The 23,715-nt window shown below is 43.9% G+C and overlaps 2 protein-coding genes across 3 annotated transcripts; one reads left to right on the top strand and one right to left on the bottom strand.

Moving 5' to 3' along the window:
- Positions 1-7,363: 7,363 nt before the first annotated feature.
- LOC129598716 (cadherin-23-like) lies at positions 7,364-23,409 on the bottom strand. The gene is given in 17 exon segments (XM_055496745.1): positions 7,364-8,301; positions 8,514-8,636; positions 8,729-8,959; positions 9,219-9,595; positions 9,865-9,921; positions 9,999-10,275; positions 10,558-10,772; positions 10,873-11,031; positions 11,092-11,202; positions 11,205-11,421; positions 11,484-11,669; positions 11,865-12,455; positions 16,017-17,306; positions 17,541-18,176; positions 18,803-19,068; positions 20,225-20,554; positions 23,386-23,409. Coding segments are annotated over 16 exon segments (5,715 nt in total). The 5' UTR covers positions 20,436-20,554; positions 23,386-23,409; the 3' UTR covers positions 7,364-7,533.
- LOC129598717 (uncharacterized) lies at positions 13,075-15,693 on the top strand. 2 transcript variants are annotated; one of them, XM_055496746.1, is made up of 2 exons: positions 13,075-13,240; positions 13,469-15,693. In XM_055496746.1, exon 2 carries the CDS (start codon positions 13,477-13,479, stop codon positions 15,424-15,426), a length of 1,950 nt encoding a protein of 649 aa, XP_055352721.1. In that variant the 5' UTR covers positions 13,075-13,240; positions 13,469-13,476; the 3' UTR covers positions 15,427-15,693. The 2 variants fall into 2 exon arrangements, with proteins under 2 accessions (XP_055352721.1, XP_055352722.1); XM_055496747.1 differs by having other exon boundaries at positions 13,391-15,693.
- Positions 23,410-23,715: the final 306 nt, after the last annotated feature.

The following is a 23,715-nucleotide window of genomic DNA, read 5'->3' as shown; positions in this document are numbered from 1 at the left end:
TGGCGAATAACAGAGGATCCAGCACCAGCTGCAGTCGCATTAACAAATACGAAATGTATGCGGTTAAGGATACATGTTCAGACGACTCCACGTTTAAATGAACCAGAAGCATGTGTACGAGAGAAGGCGTCCAGCAGATGAATGCCGTAAAGGTCACAAGGGTGTACATGGTAAACGGTCGCACTCGCCTTCTCGCTTCCGCTGTCCCGCTTCTAGTCTGGTATCGCACCTGCCGCACAAAGACATCACGCTGTAGGCTACTAATTTATGTACGACCAGAAGTACAGAAATATATGGAGTGCCGTACAGTATATGTGGTCAGGTTCTTTTGAAGTATGATTAACTTCTAGCCTTTCATATTATAGATCTTTTAACGTTTGCGCTCGCCCACAGGTTAAACCGTGAGATGAGCTGTTAAGCGTTGTCGATACCTTAACGGGATTATCCGGTTGATTTTGCTGACTTTGCGGAATTGTCATTTTCATGTCGAGAACCTTCTTCGGAGTCCCTGTCCGCTTCTTTTGTTTGTTACGCTTATAAAACGAGAACAGGAAGGGATACAGGACGATCGTTAATGCGACGGGAACGTTGCCAACCAGCACTTGCAAAGCTATCGCATAACCAAGCAAACCTTGCATATAGTAAATAACCGAAGGGCATAACATGGACTCCCTAAATGGCACGGCATAACTAAATTGATCCACAATCATCACGGGAGCGAGACCATGTGCGTGAAGCCCACCGCCACCAAGCAGCATGACCACGCTACCGTTTTCGTATGGAACCGATTGTAGGACAGCGGAAATGCCAGCGCCCATAGACGGTTTAGAGCGATTAGGAGCTGCGCTTGCATGGGAAAATTGGGCGCGATCAATGTTGTCCAGTGCAAGAAAAAACAGTAAATTTGTACCTTCACGGATGTGTAATCGGCTTTTGCAACAGTGGAAACTAGACGCCCTAAGCACAAGGCTGCACCGAGAACAGTGTTGGAGAGGGACAGAAATATAATATACACCGAAAAGGTCGTCCGCAGTTCCACATGCATCAAGAACAGCAAGATCATACCAGCGTTGATAATAATGTTCATTGCATCCAGAATATCCTGCATCACAACGAAAAACTTGATGTAACTGGGACGTACATAAACATTGGCAGTTGTATCTGCATGCGCGTAGCTGGAGTAGCTGAAAGTGGACAGCGCGCACGATGACATTGTTTCATTATCCATTATATGTATAACTACGGTCTACGGGGAGCAAGAGGAAAGGAACTTCTCAACAGCCATGGGTTTATTCATTTGGGCGCGGTGTTTGTGCGCCGGGTCTTCTACGTTCTCACATTCATGGCAATTTGGCGAACAAACAGTAAACATAAAACAGCGGTAGCACAAAGTTTACAAGTTTACGAGAACAAAATCATCATATTTTTCACGTGCCCAAGCAACCCAAAAAAGGAACACCACCAGCAATTCAAGTTATTTAAAACATTTTGCTCAACAATGGGCTTAAGCAGAATTCATTTTGCACTTTGCAGAACCAGCTGCAATCCATTGCCACAATTCCTCAACACACATGGAAACTTTAAATTTCTGCAGGTCGCAGATCAACCATAAATCATTACATTAAATCATTTTCAGAAATTCAACGTTTAATCTCAATACTTGCTGGAACTGACCATGAATACAAATTACATTCAATCATTCTCACAAATTCAACTTCATTATTTCTCAATTTGTTGGAGATGACCAAAATACAGTGCATAAAATGAATACATTTCATCATTTTCATAAATTTAATCCTTAATTTCAGCATTTGCGGGAATTCACCACAAATAATTTCATTCAATCGTTCATTTCAAGAATTTAATCAATAATTAAATGTTCTGAATTTTGCTGGAAGTGAGCGTTAATGATTATTACATTCAACCGTTTTCATTGACCTTTCAATAAGCAAATTTCCATGAAAACTTTGCCATAACTCAATGCAATTTAATTAAATCAACAATAATAATACAATTCACACGGAGAACTGCAACAATTTACAATACCATTCATACTGAGAATTGTCACTGAATAACATAAACAATTTAACGTCAACTTAATATGCACAATCAAATTTTGCAGTATCAGGCGCCGTTGCGCCCACCTCGTTTGCTATTTTTCTGGTTACGCTGACACTCGTGCCAATTGTGACCTTTCTCGTAACAGGAGCCGCAAACGTGAGAGTACCAACATTTTCCTTCTTCACGCGGGCATTGCCCTTCGTTATATGCCCAACAGCTCAGCTTTTTCGACCCTTCGCCACTATAATTATTTCCTCGACCATTGTACGCTCCACGACCGTACCCGCGAGACCGACCATCGTGACCACCTCGAAAACCTTCGCTCACGGCGTGGGCTTCAACCGGCAACAGTGAACCAGCGTGAAAACACTGATGAATTAAATTTCCACACGCATTGAAATCATTCAGTGAGCAACCAAACCGCTCGGCATATTGCCGGAAACCAGCATCAAATTTCAATATAGCTTTTGGTTCATAATCTGGAGCCTTACTGGATAAGAACTCAACGTACTCGGCATATTCACACAACGTTTCTGCGTGGCTCGGCATTTTACTCAACTGCTTAATCAACATAAGCGACCCATTCATGAATTCTGCGTATGTTAACTCTAAGGCGCCAACTGGTTTCTTCTTCTCTGCTTGCGCGCGGGAATACACCACCTCGTGTGGTCGTGGTAAATTTCTTGCCAACTTCGGCAACGGGTCACCTTTCAAGTTAAAAACTTCTCTTAGGCCAAACTCACCATTGCGGAATTGTTCGACCGGTGGAATAGGACTGGGGCTGCAACGTGGAAAGTCAACCGGATCCGGCATGACCCTTCGGTCGAATTCTGCCAACGCGGATGCAGGCTTGCTGACCTTCTTGCACGGTGCAGGTGGGACAATAATCACTGACTCTTCACTTCGGCTATCCATGATGTAGGTCCAAATATCTTTGCGGTCGCACAGCGGGATGGCATTCAGCGGAGGCGTCCAAAGGTCATCTTTGGACAGGAAAAGGACTTTTTCAATGGTAACGAAACGCTCCTTCTTCAAAACGGCAACCGTGCTTTCACACAATCCCAATGATTTAGCCAAATCATCGACCGTATTACCCGACACGTTCAGCTGTGAATCTTTCTTACCACCATGGCCAGCACATCCAGGCTGGTGATCAAGCATACGTTTAACGAGTTCGGCTTTATTGCCGGTAACCGTGAGCTCGTGCTCTCTTAACATCACCTTTAATTCTTCACATGTCATAACTTCAAGTTCTTCCTGCGTTTTACTCATTTTTACTCAAGAACGGCACAAAATAATTTTACAAACTGGAAGTGGTTGTCGAATACAATCATGCTTAAATAGACTCTTGCTTCGTCCTGCTCCAAATCCGGCATCCGTCTTCACTCCATTCATACGCTCGTGGCAGGACGACCCTTTGACCTCGTTATACTCAGATTCTTTCGAAGAATCTTTCCCGTCTTGGGCCCCGTTATACGTGGAATTGATACTACCGGCAAGCAAAAGTATGGATATGTTCGTATATGTACAGCTTAAGGAATTGTAGGGAAGCATTACTGTATTATTATACATTTTGCTATAGTTGGAAACATCTGTCACTCCGAGAATATTAAGGCCGGCAGAACATTCCAAAAATTTGGTTTAGAAATTGTTGTTGTGCTCTGAATGTCGGGCTGAAAAATTTCGAAGGTTAACCTACGTAATGCTGCAGCATGGCCTTGTACTGTACGCATACAGATGCGTACAAGGCCATACAGTATCGACGTATCTTACAGTTATTGCTGGCTGCCCACTGAATGTGTTTACTTATTGTGAGCTCAACGTTTAAATAAATACGGGTTCGATGCGGTTTTTCTGCATGCCCGCGTAGGGGTACGAAACCCGCCAATATGGACGTTTCTGAAATTATTGCTGGTTTCCAGCTGAATGTTTTTATTAATTAAAGGATGAATGTTTAAATAAATATGATGCGCTTTTTCTAGATATCCGTATTGGATGTCGTTACCTTGTCTGTTTGCCTGCTTGATTGCCCCCATTATATGAGGTTTTGTTATATGCTGCGACCAACGACCAACACCAGGTGAAATATTGCCGTTTGGCTGCTATTAAACGAATAACTGAACAATTTTGCTTACAGAGTTACTAGTCAGCGATTTTCAATGTAGGAAAAAATATTGTTTTCGGCGCTTATGCGGCGCAGGAATCTGACTTCTGCTTACATGGAAATTAACGTGATACATATGCATACGAATCTGTTTTTCGAAATTGGTGATCTGCGATTTTCAGCATTTTTTTGATATTATAGAAAGTTTTCTACTGGAAGGATTAGGCCACTTTTATTTTGTTATTGACAAAAGTGAGGTTTAATGAGTAACGGCTTTGCATGCTATAGAAAATTTGTGAATGTTGTTTGTTATCTGCAAAACTATCGTAAGATACATCGCAACGAAACAAAATGTATGTTACAGTATCCAGTACGTAACCTATACTGTTCAGAAAAGAGCACGCATTGCGATGTACGGCACAATAAATTTTACTACAAGTAGTGCAAAACAATTTGCAAACAAAACATTTTTTTCATATGTAGAAATTATTCGTTAATTGTAAGCACTGAATCCGCCAGTGATGTTTATGCGTAGCGCAGAGTACACAGTAAGAGGTGTCGGTTAAACAAATGCTTGTAAAACTTTTCACGAATTTAATTAGTCAATTAGTTTTGTTCAGTCGTATCAGTCTTTTGAACCCCGCAACACACGCATGCCGAATGGACACAATGCTGATAGCGAATAACACTGGATCTAGCACCAACGGCAATCGAAGTAGCAACATTGGAATTAATACGTGTAGCGATGTCGGGTCTGATGGTACCACTTTCAAATAGGCCAAACTCAAGATTACCATAACAGGAGCCCAACAGACAGATGTCGTAAAGGTCACGAGCGTGTACATAAAGAAGGGACGCACTCGAACTCTCCGCGCAGGTTTTGTAACTTCCGTTATCCCGTTTGTAATCGCATATTTCACCTGCCGCACAAAATTATAGTGGGAACTCTCACGCCAACAGTTGCACAAGTTAAAAGTAAAACCTAAGAATGCCGATATCTTATATACAGTAGGATTACAGTAATCAATGTGATCTGTTTGTACAGTAACGTAGTCTAACAGTACCACCTCATATTATTTTTCTCGTTATTATTTAGCTGGCTAAGTTACATTAAATTGCGTACCTCATCCGACCTTGCAAAGGCCGCGTTGTCCACTGCGCTGTCAGTCGATGTCGATACGCTGACGGGATTATTCGGTTGATTTTGCGAAACCTTGTGTTCCATGGCGAGAGTTGCCTTTGGTGGGGGTGCGCGTTTCCTTCGTTTGTTACGCTTGTAAAGTAGGAGCAGGACGGGATATAGCAAAATTATAAACACTACAGGAGCGTTGCAGACGAGCAGTTGCAACGCGGCCGTATAACCAAATAAAGGCGTCCCCTCAATAGTCGTAGCACAAAAATATCGTTTTCGAAAGGGTACGGCATAGACAAATTGGTCCAGAAGAATTAGCGGGAGGGTGACGACATGCGTGAAACCCACGGTCATCAAGCAGCATGTCCACGCCACTGTTTTCGTATGAAAACGGTTATAGGATAGAGGCAATGCCAACGCCCATAGACGGTTCAGAGCGATTAAGAAATGCGCTTGCGTGGGAAATTTGGTTGCAATCAATGCAACCCAGTTCATGATGAAACAGTAAATCTGGATCTTCTGAGATGTGCGGTCTGCTTTTATCAGAACGGGAGCCAGATACCCCAAACACATACCGATACCAAGAACAATGTTGCAGAGGGAGAGAAATATAAGGTACACGGAAAAGGTCGTTCGCAGTTTAGCCGACATTAGGAACAACAAGAGCAAACCGGTGTTGCAAGCGAGATTTAAAGCATTCAGACTGGTCATCATTATGGCAAAAAAAATGAGATAACTGGGAGGTTCACTGGCATGGACGGGTTTGGCTGTATGTGGGTTGGTTGGGACACTGAAGGTGGGCAGCAGTTTATCATTATTCATTATGGTCGGGGTCCAAGTGGTATTTTCATTAAATGCAATAATCGATAAACTCGTATGTGAACTGCTTAAGGAACTGCAGGATAATATTGTACAGTTATCCATTTTTGCGGTCGCGGAAAACAACAGTGCCTTAGAAAAATGAGACTCAATAATAATTACACGAAAATGGAAATGCCGACAGACGTTGTTTGAAAGTTGCCCTTTGCCGTGCATACCCACAATCGACAGTCGAATTTCAAATACGAGGAAAACTGTTGCATACGTACAGAGCTATACTGCATACGTATTTAGATTGTTGTTGGTTCCCAGTGCTCTTTTTTACTAAAATGTACTAAATTCGGCAGAACGAGCGTTGGCTTTCATATTTCCGGAAAGGTGATATATTGCTGCGGCATCATGTACGCATGGCACTTTCGGCTACGTTACGTGATGGGATTGATGCCGTTTTTCTGAATTTCCGTAAGCGATACTATTTCTTTGTTTGAGTGCACGATCACATATTTTTGACAGCATCTCTGGCAGCGGAAGAAAAACAAAATCTGACGATCGTATAACGTCCGACGAGCGATGACTGCCTTTACAAAAAATACACTATCGCTATTTCTGGTTGACAATACAGTTCAACAAGAAGGCTGATCTTACACAGCATTAATGGCTTTTGTTTGTTGCAGCGCGCACAGACGCACAGACATGTGTTAGGTACATAAAAAAAATATTGCTGCTCTAGTAACAAGTGGACACACCCGGAAGCACAACAGGACTGATAAATGTAAACTTTCTACAGTAGTTTCTGCAGTATACGTTATACGAGTACGTATGCAAAGCTGTTTTACGGGAAAAGTGGAAAAACCAATGTCGTTCAGTGTTTGCGCTTTAGACACCTACTCTAATCTACGCTTTTATGTGACGCCGGTTAATACGAGAAAGTAAAACTTCAACAGAACTCATAGAAAACGTAGTCGTAAAACTCCCGTTTTATCGTTGGTGTAGCTCGTGTCACTGGACGGATGCACTGTTGTTTCTTCAAGTTTTCGCGCTTCTGTGGCGCAAGAATACTTCTGCTCCACAAAGAAGTCGCACACCTAATAATGTAGCTGCATTTTAACGAAATTAAATAATACTTTTGTATCCACGCTGATTCCATGGTGGTAACATTTAGTATAATGTACTCGTAATTATTCGTCGAATTTAGCAGTTAACGATTCTTTTGACAACTTTCCAATATTATCCAGTATTTACTATAGTTTAATAACAGACATTCATACAGTATGTACACCATCCAAACAGATTCCGATTTCGAGAAAAATAGAGTAATACAAACCTCAACAGACTTCGCTCGATCCAAACACAACTAGCACGAAGCGGTTTTCTCCATACCGACTACAAAGTTCACTACTGCCTGTAGACTACCACACTACAATTCTGTCGACTCCAGCCGAGCGATATACTTCCCCTCTTTATCCTCAATCGTCTCGTAAATATTATTATACGTCTGCTGATCCGTCCTCCTCTTTACCAGCTCCCCGAAATGCACCTCCTTCACAATACTCTTCCCGCTGCCCTCCGGGGATACCGGCTGCAGTCCACCCCGCGCTTCATCTCCAAAGAACGTCGTCTTCCGTACTTGCTCCTCATACCCACTCCCCAGTTCCTCCGGTAGCGAGTTCTCTTCCGACCCCGACGAAGCACTCTTCCCATCCGACTCCGTCTCCTTGGTCCACTTTTCCACATAACTGTTCATCCACACCGGATTGGAGCCCTCGTAGCTGTGCAGATTGGTCCCCGGGACTTCCGTCGGATGGAGACCGGCGGTGCTGTCGCTGGAGCTGAAAGCTAGCGCCGTGGCTGCCCGTAGTTTCCGCGTGTAGCGGGTGCGTTGCGAGCAGAAAAGGGCCGCGGAGAGGATCAGTAAGAGCAGCAGCCCCAGAGTGATCCCGATGAGGAGTGCTTTCAAGACGGTGGTCTCATTGGTCAAGGGTTCGCGGGGGATGGCCCGCTGGACTTCGATGATATTAAAGGCTTTGAAGGCGGTTTCTAAGCGGTCATAGGTCTGGTCGATAAGGGCGATGATGGTGTCGACGTCCATGATCTTCCCGCTGGGATCCACAAAGTGCATGAGGACGTCGGATAGACGCTCGTTGACGGTGCCGCTTTCGTCGATGTGCGTCACTACGTCATCAATCTGCAAATAGTTTTCGGGTTAACATTGTGCGTTACTAAATATGCAAAACATGCCAGTAAACGCCAGTATTTGGCAACCTTGGGTTATAAATACTGCACACATTAACTACGAAAGGTCATGAATGTAATTATACGTATGCAGTTTTAGCAGATGATCGTTCATGCAGTTAAGTGCTGCAGTGTCCAATTTTAGCAGATTTCGGAGAATCTTACATTGGCTCGGGCTCCAGTAATATTGGATAGCGTCTCTAATAATGCGTCCTCTATCAGGCGGACATCTTCTGGCTTGCCAAGCAGAGTAAACTGCACCCGCTGATCAGCACGTAGAAGATAAATCTGCCAAAAAATTATTATTTACTCAAAACTCAACGTGTGCACAGTTTGACGAGCTGTTCAATAACCGACATATTACCAATAAAACAACTTACAAACAGTCGGGCGGTGTCGTTAAAGCCGCTTCTGTCTTCCGCCAAAACGTTGAAATCAAAGTATCCCTTCATGTCGGGATTGAATTTCACGTTAAGAAAAACTTCTCCGGTTTGTTTGTCGATGGTAAATGGTGGATCGCGGAAAGTCTCATCTTTATTGAGGTTAATGTTAATCGGCTCCTCTATCGAATAGGTCACGATTCCGTTGTCGCCTTCGTCGGGATCAACCGCCTAAAATCAATATCGAGATTAATTTGATTCCTATCAGCGAGAAAACCATAATCCCTTTGTAACCGCAATAAAGTTCTATAGATGCAAATGCAGCAAATTGTCTGAATAAATAAATTTGTTTTAGATACCCTATGTGGAAAAGTATTCAATAAGCACCGGCATTATGTATTACGTATTGCTGTCTTCCAGATGTCTAACCAGAAAACGGTATTTCGTAATTTGCGTCAGGTAACAATTGACTTAGCATTCATTTCAGTACCGTCAGTTTCGTGACTCTGGTTCCATATTTGCTCTCCACGGTGACGCCGGCAGTATACTCCTTCCGTGGAAATTTGGGCGGATTGTCATTGACGTCATCCACAACAATCACCGCCTGCATTAGCGAGTGATCTTTCGTTGTTAAAGGAACTGGTGCACCTGGTGCTAAATAATTGCAGTTGCTGGATGCCTTAACAGTCAGCTCATAAGCGGCGGTCTGCTCGCGATCTAAGGTCACCAGCTGCCGGAGATCACGTGAGTGTTTGTCCAGGGAGAAAGTTTTGTTGGTGTTGCCGGCAACAATAAAGTAGCAAGTCTGCGTATGTTCGGCATCGCCGTCTTCGTCGAACGCTTCGGCAACTTTTCCGATTATACTTCCTGTAAAATTGCATTTACTTTGAAAATGTGACTAAACTCGAAAAACGAAATCACATATAAAGGCGACCTTTGCGCGTTTTTTGCAGGTTCATTGTACAACCATTTCCAAACATTGACTTATTATATTTTAAAGAATTTACCTGTACACAGTAAATACCAAAAGAGACTTCTTCTTTCCAGCTTATTGACTTTAACGGACTTTAAACGGATATAGGGTCTTTTATTGGCTTTTTATTCTTTTTGTCTTCTGTTCTGGGTTACCTACATACCTGGAGGATAATTTTCAACGACATGGAATTCTTGTCTTGCCACTCGGAAAATCGGCTCTAAAGTAAAAGAGTATGCATTGAGTTATTAACATTTTGCAGCAAGCGAGGAGAAAATCCGACAGCCGTGAACTCACCATTGTCGTTGATGTCGATAACCCGCACGACAAACCGTTGCAGTGTGTTCCGCTGCGGCACGCCAAGATCGTGGGCGTCGACATAGAGCGTGTACTGCTTTTGTCGTTCCCTGTCCAGCGGACGGATCAGCGTGATCCATCCAGAATCTCTGTCCAGCTCGAATGTCTGGTAGTCGTAGTTCTGGTCCGTTAAAAAGGAATACTGAACAACGGCATTGTCGCCAATGTCGTTGTCAACCGCTTTGACCTGAACAATCTTCGTACCGATCGTGGCATTCTGTTGGAGAAGATTAAAATAACGAATTTTATTTGCGTCGTTGGACTGAAAAAATCAACATTGTGATATGCTAGGTTTAGAATTACAATCAATGTTTGACAACATTCTGTTAGAAATGGCATTATAACGTAGTGTAGTCGCTCGCGTTCAAAGCCATTGTACCACATTCTTCGGGTGATTTTTAAAAAAATTTTGATGAAATAATTTTAAAAAAATAAAAATTACAGTAGGCACTAACTGTCATTTTCGGCGCTGTGCAATATTTCTACTATAGTCTCGTACCTCCCACACTGCGACGGATTCATTGGCCACTGGATGCACAAAAACCGGTGCATTGTCGTTGAAGTCCTCGACACAGATATGGAATGTCCGGTTGGTGAAGAGAGCCGGAAAGCCCTGATCCCGCGCCTCCACATCCAGAGTGTAATTTCCATACTTATTGTTTAGGGGTACAATCGTCATTAGAGCTCCGTGATTGTGTGATACATCAAACATTTCTACGGAAATTAAAGTAAAATCGTTCAATAAATGCTAGAATTTTTTGTGCGAATAAGGCTGTCAAATATCGCCTATCGGCGGCACACTGCAAATACTTACTCGATCCATTCCCACCATTGGCTTTAAAGCGAATCTCGGAATTTGGCGTCCCCGGTTGGTCGAGGTCAACTGCCCGGATAGTGTAGAACTGCGTACCGGCACCGTCCGTTTCGATTAACCGAATGCAGTCAGTAAGGTCATCCGTGTTGATAATAGGCGCTAAGACAAAGAAAAGGTCACCGTGCTGTTCCGTATTACTAGGGCAGTATCTTAATTTACCATTATCGTTGACATCTTCAACGGTTATCCGAATTGTCTTTGAGGACTTCCGGCTGGCGCGGTTAAATCCATTCTGGAAGTCGTCCACCGCATTGACCACCAGTGCGTAGAGTTGCGCTCTTCCCGATCCAACCGGCCCGCCACCGTAATCGTCCCGGTGTCCTTATCAATAACGAATTTTCCAAACGCTGTCGAAGGATCCAGCGTGTAACTGACGTGACCGTATGGACCGGAGTCGGGGTCCACCGCCCGCACCGTCGTCACTTCCTGCCCAATCTGGACGTCCTCGCGGACGGTCACATCGCTTGGTGCAAAGGTGAAATTCGGATTCTGTGAAATTATTACTGTTCAGAAAATGAAAAATATCGAGAGTTATTAAGACGAAATCTTACGTTATCATTGACATCGATGACGTACAAATACACTGGTGCGATACTGGATAATGGCGGAATGCCGGAATCCGTGGCGCGAGCCGTAAAGTTAATCCAATCAAATTGTTCCCTATCCAACGGTTTCAGTAAGGTGATTTCTCCGGTGTCGGGATTCATTTTAAAGAATGTTTGCACTGACATGGCCAGCTAGAAAACAAGGTTACGTTCCAATAATTCTTTAAATATATAAATGTGATCGAAAGAATAAAAGTATCAAATGATAGTTAAAAGATACTATAGCTCGAAGGTTTGCCTGTATTTCTTTATCTTCGGTTTTATTACAGGCTTTACTGCCGGTTTTACATATATTGTAAATCTGGAAATATTTATTACTTGACTTACGTTTTCTATTGAATATTTGATATGCCGGGATTTATCTTTATCGGCGGCTACAATGTGGAAAATCGGTGATGTTGGCACGAAATTCTCGATGACCGAATTCTCATAATACTGTCCCGAGTTTGTCAAGGGAAAGATGAAATGCGGCGGATTATCATTCACATCCACCACGCGAATTTTCACCGTGGTTAACGCTGTCTGCAGTCCGTTCTCCGACGCCGTATCCTCCGCCCGGATGGTGACCTTTACGGTTTCAAACACCTCTCGGTCCAAGGGCGCGGCCACATACAGAATTCCGTCGGCGCGCATCCCGAAGCATTTTGTATAGTTGAAATCCTCTTTTCGCACCGGGACAAGAGATTCGGAAAGGGCATCGCTAACGTCCACCAAGCTGTATGTTAAGTGCGCATTCTGGTCGGGATCCGTAGCCTCGATACGCATAATTGTGGAGCCCACCGGAGCGGTCTCGTTGACGTCAACGGTGGGGTGCGGCGGGAAGACGGGCGGTTTGTTGTTGACATCGGTGACGGTGATGGTCACTTGGGTGGTTCCGGTTTTCTGGTCTACACCGAAACCGCCATCCAGTGCAACCACCTAAATATTATCATAATATTCACAAATCAATCAGTTTTTTAGGAAGTTCAGGTTTTTTATTCAACAATGCGTTGATCTATACGTACTGTAGCAGTAAGGTATGTCTGGATTTGCACAGTATTGTGACCTTTCTCTTAATGCTACTGATTTTAAAAGCAGCATATTTCGATTATTTCGAATTATGTTTTCCTATAACATCGTGCTACATAAATGTAAAACGTGCTACATAAATACATATGTTGAGATTATTGAACATAATGTTTATATCACTATGAAGATCGTCGAGCTAAACGCAGAATAAATTTATTCGCCACACCAAATACAATTTCCGACAGTCTGCTATGTCAGTTTCACAGAATTTCGTACTGATACAATCTCTTGTAAAGTTCAACTGATTTTGCGCGCTTCCCGTGATATGATCGCTCAGAGCCAAGCCAACTCAGTGAATCATTAAGGGCAAAAAGAACTGCGAAACAAAAACGTAGGCGGCGCAGTTCACACGCTGCTCATATTAAGTCATTCGTTAGCAACAGTTTTCGCATGCGAGGGCTTGGTTGCTTCACTTCCCTGTACTTTGCTGTCATCAACGACTGCGACATCCGCTGTGACATCTTAACGCAGCCATACCCAACACTTTGCCCGCTATAAAATTCCAACCTTTCTACAGTTCCTACAATACAGTTCAGTTAATATTGCAGTTCTTCGTTGGTCTCCGCCAATTTTCTAGCTTCTTATATATCCACAAGACGAGTTTTTCTAACAGGTTGTCAGCAGCTCTTTAGCCGGTAAGTCAAAGCTATCATTATTTTGAATTTATGTGCAACCGAGCATAGCGTATGAAATCAAGCATCCGTCCGACCGACGAAGTTCAACTGTCGCAGCAATAAGCTGTAATACCGTATGCTTCATACAATCCGAAGACATTAATTTTACAGAGTACGTACAGTATGTAAATACCGGTAGTTGCTGAGGTGATCAAGGGGGAACCAAAAGACCAGTGTGCTTGTTTTTAGAAACCAACATGGAGGATATCGATTTCTATGAAGATGAGCCTGTAACACCGACCTTTCGCGGCGAATCATCCGGAAGCAGCAAAGACATTACCATCCTTCTTCTGGGCGAGACCGGCGTGGGAAAATCAACCTTTATCAACGCCTTCGCCAATTATCTATGTCATGAAAATATGCAAGACGCATTGCAGAACGTCATCTGTCTGATCCCATCCTACTTCACGCACTCTGACCCACAGACCTTTAAGACCACTCTAGTGACCCTGGGGAAACCGGACTCTAACGAGAAAACCGGCGGCGAGTCAGGCACCCAGTCACCGAAATGCTATACATTCGAAACCGGCGAAGGCACGGTGCGGCTGATCGATACACCCGGCATCGGCGACACCGACGGCACGAATATGCGCAACCTCCTGGCGTTTATCTCGCAGTACAAGGAAATCAACGCCATCTGCATCCTCCTGAAACCCAACAGCGCCCGCGTCTCCGTCGTCTTTCAGTACTGCATTTTCGAGCTCTTGAAGAACTTGAACAAGACCGCCAGTCAGAACATCCTGTTTCTCTTCACCAACTCCCGGAGCACGTTTTACGCGCCCGGCGACACGGCACCCACCCTGACGAAGATTTTGGACACCATAAAGAATCGTCCGCCCCATGTCAGCATTCAGTTTGGCCCGCAGAATGTCTATTGTTTCGACAACGAAGCCTTCCGCTTCCTGATGGCCAAAGCCCCGCCCAACAATCTGCGCTTCTCCGCGGAGAACGAGCGCGATTACGGCGCGAGCTGGGAGCGCGGCGTGACCACGTGCCAAGCGATGATGCGGTACATCCGCGAACTGCCGCCGCATCCGGTGGAGGATATGATCTCCGTCAGCAACGCCCGCATCTCCATCCAGGCGCTGACACAACCGCTAGCCGAGATCAGTATGCAGATTGCGGAGAGCGTGCGCTTGTGCGAGATACAGAAAAAGCGTGTTAAGGAATTCCAAGGCAACATTGAAGAGCTACGCAAGGAGCTATTTACGCCGGCGGTGGATATCATCACCACACCGTTAGCGCATCCGCGCACGGTATGTGGTCACGCTGACTGCTGCGAGACGGTCAACGTCAACGGTGTCAAGAAAACCCACTATAAATCCGTTTGTCATAATCACTGCTATCTTGCCAATGACGATAGCAACGTGCTCGGTAATAAGGGTCTGCTGGATTGTAAGGCATTTAATAAATACGTCAATATAGGAGAAACCGCACGCTATCGGCCGGACAGCTTCCACCCCGATAACGAATTAAGCGTAGGAGAGGATGGTTTAGTCGAGGGATTTACTGCGGAACGGGAGAAATCTGAGAACTGCTTCCAATGTGGTCATTCGTATCAGGTACACTTGCACATTGAGAGCGTCACCGAGCGGCGTAATATTAAGGTGCGCGACGAGGCTAAGCAGTCGCGCATCAATTCGGATGAGGAGAAGAAGAGAGTCCAGGAAGCCATGGTGCGAGATCTGGAGAAAACTATCGCGCAGTGGAAGAAGGAGAACGAGGAAATCAATCGTTGCCTGTCGATCTTTGCCTGCTTTCTCAGCCATAACGCGCTGACACCGTTCAACGACGCGTATGAAGACTATCTGAAGTACCTGATTGAAAACCACAAGCAGAGTCATAGCGCGGAGATTCGTGCCAACGCGCTCCACTTGGAGAATTCACTGCAGCACTACCGCCAAGAAAAGGATACCTTTGCCAAAGCGTACGCTCAGAGAAAGAGCGGTGCGGATATTTCGGCCAAGGCGGTAACGCAGGCGGTGGAGAGCTTGTTCAAGCTGGAGAAGAGCGGACCGAAGATCAAGAACTTCCTGGAGCTTATGAAGGAAGTCAGGAAGGCCGCGCATGCGGAGCACGCAGAGGTCAAAGTGGAGACCAGTCGCCCTGGTATCCGGAGCCGATTGAAACGATGGATATTTGGATGAGACGAAGGAGGCAGGGAGCAGATTTGATTTCTGCTTTTTCTTGGTTTGCTGTCTCGATTTGCGCACTGTGTCCCATTACCCCCGTTGAGCACAGCTAGTACTTTGGACGTTTTTATAATAAACTTTTTCCTGTCCTCTTGTTATTTTATATTATTCACTGTACACAGTTTGCTTGTTGGTTCACCATGTCAGATTATCCGCACAATAACGTGCGCCATAAGTGTTTTTTTACATCAGATTACATGATACTGCATTAGGTTGCCTGTGCGTCGCGTAAAGTTAAAATAGTCAGCTGAAAGGTCTGCGGTTCGTTAAGGTGATAGGAAGTAGAGCATAGCATACAGCCGTCATTTAGCACCAAATTTTGGTTGGGCTACCCAAAGACTAGTAACTACGACTTCGTCCAACACATGTAAGAAACAAAATTGGTGACACTCATTTTACCGTAAATGCTGCTTGATTCTGCAGCCCTAATAGCAAACTTAAAGTTTAGCTACTTTCTGGTATAGGAGTAATTGGTGATGCTGAAGTGAGATGTTTTAAAACTCAAAACATGTTACAACTTCCAACATTTTGTAACTTTAACTGACCTTCAATTCGTATGCCGCCTGCACATCCCGATCCAAATTAGCCCCACTAGCCACGGCAATAATCCCGGTCTGAGCGTCAATGACAAACTTATCCTGTGCACCCCGTTCAATGCGGTACACCACCCGGCCGTACAAATTCGACTTATCGCTGTCCAATGCCGATACCGTTACGATGGCCGTCCCCATCGGCGCGTTTTCCGACACGATGCCGGTATAGTGGTTCTGCAGAAAGTGCGGGGCGTGGTCATTCTCGTCTTGCACAAAGATGCGCGCCAGACAACTGGCCGATAGGGGCGGCTCCCCGGCGTCAAATGCCACAATCTGAATATCGAGGACCCCGGAAGATTCGTTGAAGACGTGCACCACATCCTCGTAATTGAGAGGTTTAGCCACTGACACTTCACCGGTGATTGCAATGACAAAATGATCCGCATATTTGGAACGAGCGATCGCGTACGTCACTTTGGCATTGCCAGTTTTCGTGTCATCCCGATCCGTAGCGTGGACGACTAACGGTCGTAAAAAGGTCATCTGGTTCTCGATTAAGGTGGCTTCGTAGATATCCTGATCAAATACCGGGCGTTTGTCGTTAATATCATCCAGGATGATGCGGATTTGGGCTGTTGCTCGGTGACCTTTCCCAATACTGTCGCGGGCTTCGACAGTCAAGAAAATCTCCGGTGTGACCTCCCGGTCGAAGATCTCGCCATTGGATGCCACTCGAATTTCCCCGGAATTGGCGTCCAGTGAGAAGTGATCAGCGTATTTCCCCTGGAGATTGCTGTAGGACACCACTCCCTGTTCGCCGGAGTCAAAGTCGTACGCTTGAACGCGGATAACCAAAGTTCCCGTGTGGGCGTTTTCCTTCATGTGCACTTCATAGTAGTCCGGTCGGAATACCGGGATGTGGTCGTTGACGTCCAGGACGGTGATGGTGACGCTGGCGGTGCTGGAGTACTTCTCCGGGGTGGCGGTCTCCCGTGCGACGATGGTGAAGTGGAACTGTTTGGTCGTTTCGAAGTCGAGATACGAGGTGTTCTTAACGCGGATCATGAAGAGCGCTTCGTTGATGACGGCAGCCGGGGTGATGTCGAAGGCGGGAGCGCCTTCGCCGGTGATGGTCAGGGCGAACGAGCCGTTAATGCCCTGGTCCGGGTCGAAGACGCGTGGCGTAATACCCGGTTCCATGTTAACTAAGGCGCCGACGGCAGCATTTTCAGGGATGGATGCCGAATATGTGTCGGTTGGGTGGATGCCGTTATAAAATTGCGGAGGATGGTCGTTAACATCCTTAACAGAATGATCATTAAAAATCAATACACTTTGGTACAAAATTCGAAAAATTTCTAAATCAATTACTGTTTATCATTAAGCGTAAATCCACAGTGTACATTAAGCTTATGCGCATTTATTTATAAAATATAGAATTGTGTCGTTCGCTTGGCAGTTCGGTATGCATAAAAATAATGAAAGCAGGATCTTAAAATTTGCGATACCCTTAATACGTTACACCTAAGACCGTACCTCGATAATGATACTGACTTGCACCGATGCCGACATTCCCGGCGTGACCGGCAGCTCCGTGGCCACAATCGTCAACACCATGGTTCCACCGTTGGTGTGTGCCTCGCGATCCAACGGCTGCGATACGTACACCACACCAGTCTGTGGATCGATGGCAAAGGGTGAATTGACCGGCTGCAGGGAATACTGTATGGGTTTCGGGACACCACGATCACCGTCCTGCGCCAGTACATTGAACACCTCCTTCCCAATCGCGACATTCTCCGGGACATACTGCACACTCGGGTAGATGATAAAGTGCGGGGGCGTATCCTGGGTGTCCAGCACCTGCACTACCACCCCCAGGGTGGCGGTGTTGACGCGCTGCAGCGCCGGTGTCCCGTCCATGGCGATGATGCGCAGCTGGTACATGGGTTGTGTCTCGTAGTCCAGCGGGCCGGTGAGAATGATGCGGCCGGTGCCGGTGTTGGCGTTCAGTGTCTCCACTTTAAAGGTCTTAGCGTTGTCCAGTTCGTCGAAGCGGATCATCCCGTAGATGCCCTGGTCTTTGTCGCGCGCCGACAGGGTCCCGATGACGGTGCCGGGTGGGGCGTTTTCGGCCACGTAGTAGGTGGTGTTATAATCGACAAATTGAGGCTGCAAAAATAATTTTTTTTAAAATTTGAATTCTGTTCTTGTTTTCTTTCTGGGCCTGACGTTCCCAGCAAACTTTACCGGTCGCATCAATATGCCATTTAACAGAACAGCAAGCCTGCGCTGGTAGATACTAATTAAAGATTCCGAATTTACACATATGCCATTTTATAGTATTACGGACTATTTTAATTTTATTAGTGCAGAATATCACAGGGATAAAATAAACATTGAGCAGCGTTTTTTTCCATTTCAGAAGTCAGGGCCGGATTTGATTTGAACTGTTTCGTGGCTCTGAATTTGTAGAGTTTGAGCACATTGTCTGGTGGAACTCGTCTTTCATATGTGACAAGCTGTTTACTGAAGTTGCAAAAACTAAAGCGGGAGTTAATAAACTTTATTTTATTTGTATATGTTTCCTTGGCGAAATCCAGCTGCAGCACTGAAGCGTTTATACGTACGAGTTCGATTAATATTGCAATATTTTAAAGTTTTATACTTGCACTAAGTTCTTAAATCTGCCGGTATCTTACACTTTTTATTGCAAAATACTGGGTGTCGGTCCCTTTGTCGTTTTCAAATTACGCTGTAATCAAATTGCGCTGTGCCGTTTAGAACATTACACTTACCGTCTCATCGTTCTCATCGCCGACATAGAGCGTCGAATCGTGGATTATGGGTTTACTGATAATCCCGTCGGTTAAGGTCAGCCGTATGAGATGCGACGTATGGGCCTCACGGTCGAGTTTACGGATTAGACGGACCTTCGCCTCGTGGGAGCCCGGCTGTTGGCTGTTGATTATCTGCACAACATCCGATCCCTCGCCGCTTACGCCGAATGTCAATGTGGCGTTCGGATCAGGATCAATGCCTCGCAGTGTGTAAATAATACTTCCTGCACATGATCACAAAACACACACACCGATTAAGCAGTGAAATTAGTTAACATTATAATGCCATTAGCATTAATGGCTGGTGCAACGCCGAAGACTATTTGAAATGTTTATGCACGTGTATATGCGAGAAATTAGTATATCGATACAAAGCGAAGGTGATCGATACAAAGTGTCCATCACAGGGAGATCGGTAATTCTTCGCAGTTTTACTGACTGCTAATCCGAACTGCTGTTAAAAACAGCTAAGTGGTGTTGCAAAAAAAGCTATTATTATAATTTACACCTGTCAAAATACATCAGATCTTTGTAGCTCTTTCTTCGGTAGAAGTATTGTATTATTACATTATGGTCATGCACAACGAAGTCCCAACGGATATGCGCCACCTCACTACGTTTGTTACGATATTTATGTGAAATACTACTCTACGGCCCAGTGTCAGCTGTATTGCACAAATTGTAACAGGAAGATTTACTTTGTATATTCCTACGAAACTGTAATGGAATCTATCAGTGCAAAAAACTAAAAAACGCAGCAAGAACACGTACAAAATACTTAAGTTTACGATAAAAAACTATCGTTTTTACGATGGAAACGTTCGCGCGCACCATGATTTAAACATACGATATAGCTTCGAAGTTAAACATGAACCTAGTAAGCAGTCAGCCTCACTGATGACATCTCCGCTCTGTTTACCTTTTACCTCGGTGGATCATATTTCAGAAAAACACAGACAAACGAGCTTTTTTTCAAAAGGAACGCTTAATCCGAACCCTTTAGCATACATAAATGGGACATCGGCATTCGGTATAGTCACAAGCTGTCTTGGCTTTCGCACAAAACATAACTCGTATTTCCCAGCACATGGTATAAAGATATAGTAATGCGGTCATGTACCATTATAATATCACGTTCAACCGTTAATAACAAAGTGGGATTATTTCAAGATTATCACCGGCATGGCGTGAGCGCCGTATGCAAAATCTTGTGGTGCATTTATAGAAAATTCGCGAGTTATCGTTAGTTTTCCTTGAAAGTTTTTGCTTATTTGTTGCAGAATTAAAACAGATTTTCAATTCGATTATTAAAAAATAAAAAAACTGGCTAAACAAATACTAAGTAGTAAAACTAATAAAAGTGAATACACGATGACATACCAACTGGTGTATCTTCGCTGATCTGCAGATTGTCCATATTGGCGTTGGGATCAAATTTTGGTATGGTGTTAATGGAACCGGAAGGCAGTGCAGTAGTCCCTTGATGGTGACTTTGCCCTTTGGCCGCATCCGTATGCACAACCACCACCAGCCATATCACAGATAAATAATCAACCAATGAACCACTCCGTCGCGGCTGCGACTGCGTCATGCTTCTTGCCACTTTGAGAAGGCTTATCCAAAACGAAGAGCGTCAGCCGGCACGCGAATCCATTTTCCAAAAAAATACAGATAGGGTAGTATTCCAAGTTCACCAAATATCCATGTTACCTACAAATTACGATGGGCATACGTACTATTAAAATGATAATAACAATCCAAATACCTTTAAAATACGTACATAACAAAGTCTAGAAACCGCGTAGGTATATTTACGCAACTTAAGGAAGCAAAACCAAAGTATAAAATTACGTGAGTAGGAACGTTTTTCACATATTAGGTTTTTCGGTTTGCAGGTGTTTAGTATTTACTTCGCTATGTCCTCCTCACCTTAGATTACGTCATACTATTACTTAAAAAACGGTTTTCACGACAATGAATAACCGTTTGCAAGCAAATAACCAGTTTAATAAAGCAACACCGTCTAAGACAATACAAAGAGTGAACAAGTTGGATTTGGATTAAGCAACAGGTAATAGTTGTGAGTTGTATAAAAATCAAGCCGGAGCGGAGCGATGTAGCTGTAGAATACTGTAATAGACTGGTCAGTGTAATCCATCCGGCAGCCACTGATCCTTCCGGTCGAGGGAGTTCACAGATCAGAGACGCTGCAGAGTACGCTGCAGTACACCGTGCCGGCATGGCTGCACAGCGTTTAGGGTTCGCACAGATTTTTACGGCTGATCAGAGTTATTTGGTGCGCTCACAAAGGACAAATATTGGCCAAGTGCTTCACGTCATCGGCATTTACAATAATACGTACAGCCGGTGAGTGTATCCAGTTACGCTTAGCTAACACTTGCAACACTAACCAAAATAATTAAAGGTTACTGTCCTGTGCTATCAGTCATTCCAAAAACATATAAATTTTTATCCTTTCTGATAAGAGCTAATGTCAAAAAAATATCGGTGCATTTGTCAAACGGCCTTTTTTGTCAAACGGCCTTTCTTGAGAGATAACGACGCAGTTTTTATTAAAAAAACATCTATTAGTAAGAATAGGAGTACAAAGTTATACGTACAAACCTTTGAAGGAGAATTTTGCAAGGATTCAAGTCAAATGTCCAAAAAGTTATAAGATCATAAGGTGTTTTATTGCAAGCAGTTCGGATAATACTAATTTGATGCATATCCTGTTCTTTAGATACATTTGCGCAGTTTACAGCAGTGGAGATGAAAGGTTAACGAATGCATATACACTTTCGAAAATACTTTCTCCAGCACTTTTCCTGCCATTGGATTGTCCTTGTCACAAAGAGCAAGCGGTAGTCACTTGGAGCAATTAACCAACAGAGCGTAATTAGCCGACGAATCAATAAGTAAAACAAGGAAATGTAAAGAATGGCTAATTGAATAGCAAATGATCACTTACTGACACCGGCTGACCATGACACTGTGTCCATGTGCAGCGAATAGCCGGTCTCCGTCTATGTAGAGCTACTGTTGACCATTTCCATCAACAATTATCCACTGCCGTTTATTGTTGACACAGTGTGTGACTGTGTATAGTCATCGTCTATGCAGTACTAACCGACTGCTTGTTCACGTGTGCATAATTCTGACAAATTACACACTGATGACCATTGTTGATCTGTTTGTCTTAAGCGTTTTTACTCGCGGTCGATCAGCATGTGCGGATAGGTGCTCTTGTATGCGGAGAAAGTCGTTGTAACAATAACCATGATGGATGGGAGCTTTTGTCGTACTCCGAGGCTGGAGTAAACGCTGGACGGATTCAAACGAACTTGGGAAATATGTACAGTCGCGTGTATGCCATAGTTAAATATTCGGAGCAAATAGAGCGAACTTGTTAGACTGTTGCTGCTACTATATACATAAAACAGGCAGAAATCTAAGATTTATATCCTGTACATATAACACGGCTTTCGTAAACTTTATATTTTACGAACATTCTTACAAGTAAAGTGATCTTAAGCTGGAGACAAATGAAAGAGCCGCAAACTTTTAACTTCTGTTAAGTTCGCTGCTTGGCTGGTTATTTTATAAAATGATTTCCAAAACGCAGAGCACTTGTTTTTGTATGCCCGTGAGACAGATTTTACACATGTTGCTGCTTTATCAACATAATTTGTTAGCGATTTTTGCTTTACATTTTAGAATCATAACTTGCATAATGACCTTTCGAAGCAGCAAGTTGTTTTTGCCGGTTGTTTTCCTGCACAAAAGCATTTGACGGAGAATGTATATTATGTACCTGTGCTGTATGTTGTCTACTTGACGTTGTTGCGCTATATGCAAACGATATGTCAACAAAGAGAGTGCACTTATAACAATTCTCACAACCTGCAGACAAAAAACTGTATATTGCATCGGCAATTGTCTGGCAGCATGTTTGACTCTTGATGCTTTCAAGGTGAACATGTGTGACTGCACTGGTGTGCTCCATGTGTCCATAAATTATTCTCCAGAATCTGGTTTATAGCACACCAAGTAATCATGCAGAAAACGTGATGCCGCATCATCGGCTGTCTTAGTGAACCATCTCCTCCGCAGTTATCATTATGCGCCGCATATTGATCGTTATTAATTACGAGGCTGTTGTACGTTTTACAATGAGACATCATTTGTGTCGAGATGTCTGAATTCAATTCATCAACGAAGCAATATCACCACTAAATTCGTCACACGAATTCGTAAAATGCCGCCCTCCTTATGCAAGTATTAAGCGAACTAAGGCTACAATATTTTTTTCGAAATAAATCAACTGCAGTAAAGCTCTTTTAAAAAAATTAAAAATTAAATTTATCATCACATTAACAGTAACATGATTAGGATGTTACATTTTTCGTCTTTCGCTTTTGCTGCGATCCCATGACGAATGTGTGCGGGATTTTTAAACAACGTCTAAATTCTGAGATATAGCACGCAAGCAAAATTTACCTTATATAAAATAATAAATGCAATGTGCAGATTTCGCTTACCGGAATATATAGCACCAAGATGTACAATCCGACAATGAACATATACACCTATTATCGAGTTATGTTATCGTCATGTTTATCTATCAATGAATATTAATCAAGATGGAGTGTAATCCAGAAAATGCCGTTGAGGAGAAGCAGCTTCGGTATTGCACTATCTTGGAGATCGACAACAGACCCACTTTCTTGCCAACAACGCGAACAAAATGTCTTTGGTCATTCACGAGTGTAATCTTGGCCACACACAGCAGCACAGTGGGTATAACACTTAACAAGTAAGACAACGTCAAGAATACAGTCTGGTCCAGATTGTTGTCAAGGATGACAGCA

This window comes from Paramacrobiotus metropolitanus, unplaced genomic scaffold (assembly GCF_019649055.1).
Source record: "Paramacrobiotus metropolitanus isolate TYO unplaced genomic scaffold, Prichtersi_v1.0 Parri_scaffold0000128, whole genome shotgun sequence".
NCBI lineage: Eukaryota > Metazoa > Tardigrada > Eutardigrada > Parachela > Macrobiotidae > Paramacrobiotus > Paramacrobiotus metropolitanus.
Note: the sequence above shows the minus strand (reverse complement) of the source record. Positions and strands in the feature narration are given on the sequence as shown.

Excerpts from the sequence above, each read along its gene's own strand:
- LOC129598717 (XM_055496746.1), top strand. The coding sequence starts at position 13,477 with ATGGAGGATATCGATTTCTATGAAGATGAGCCTGTAACACCGACCTTT.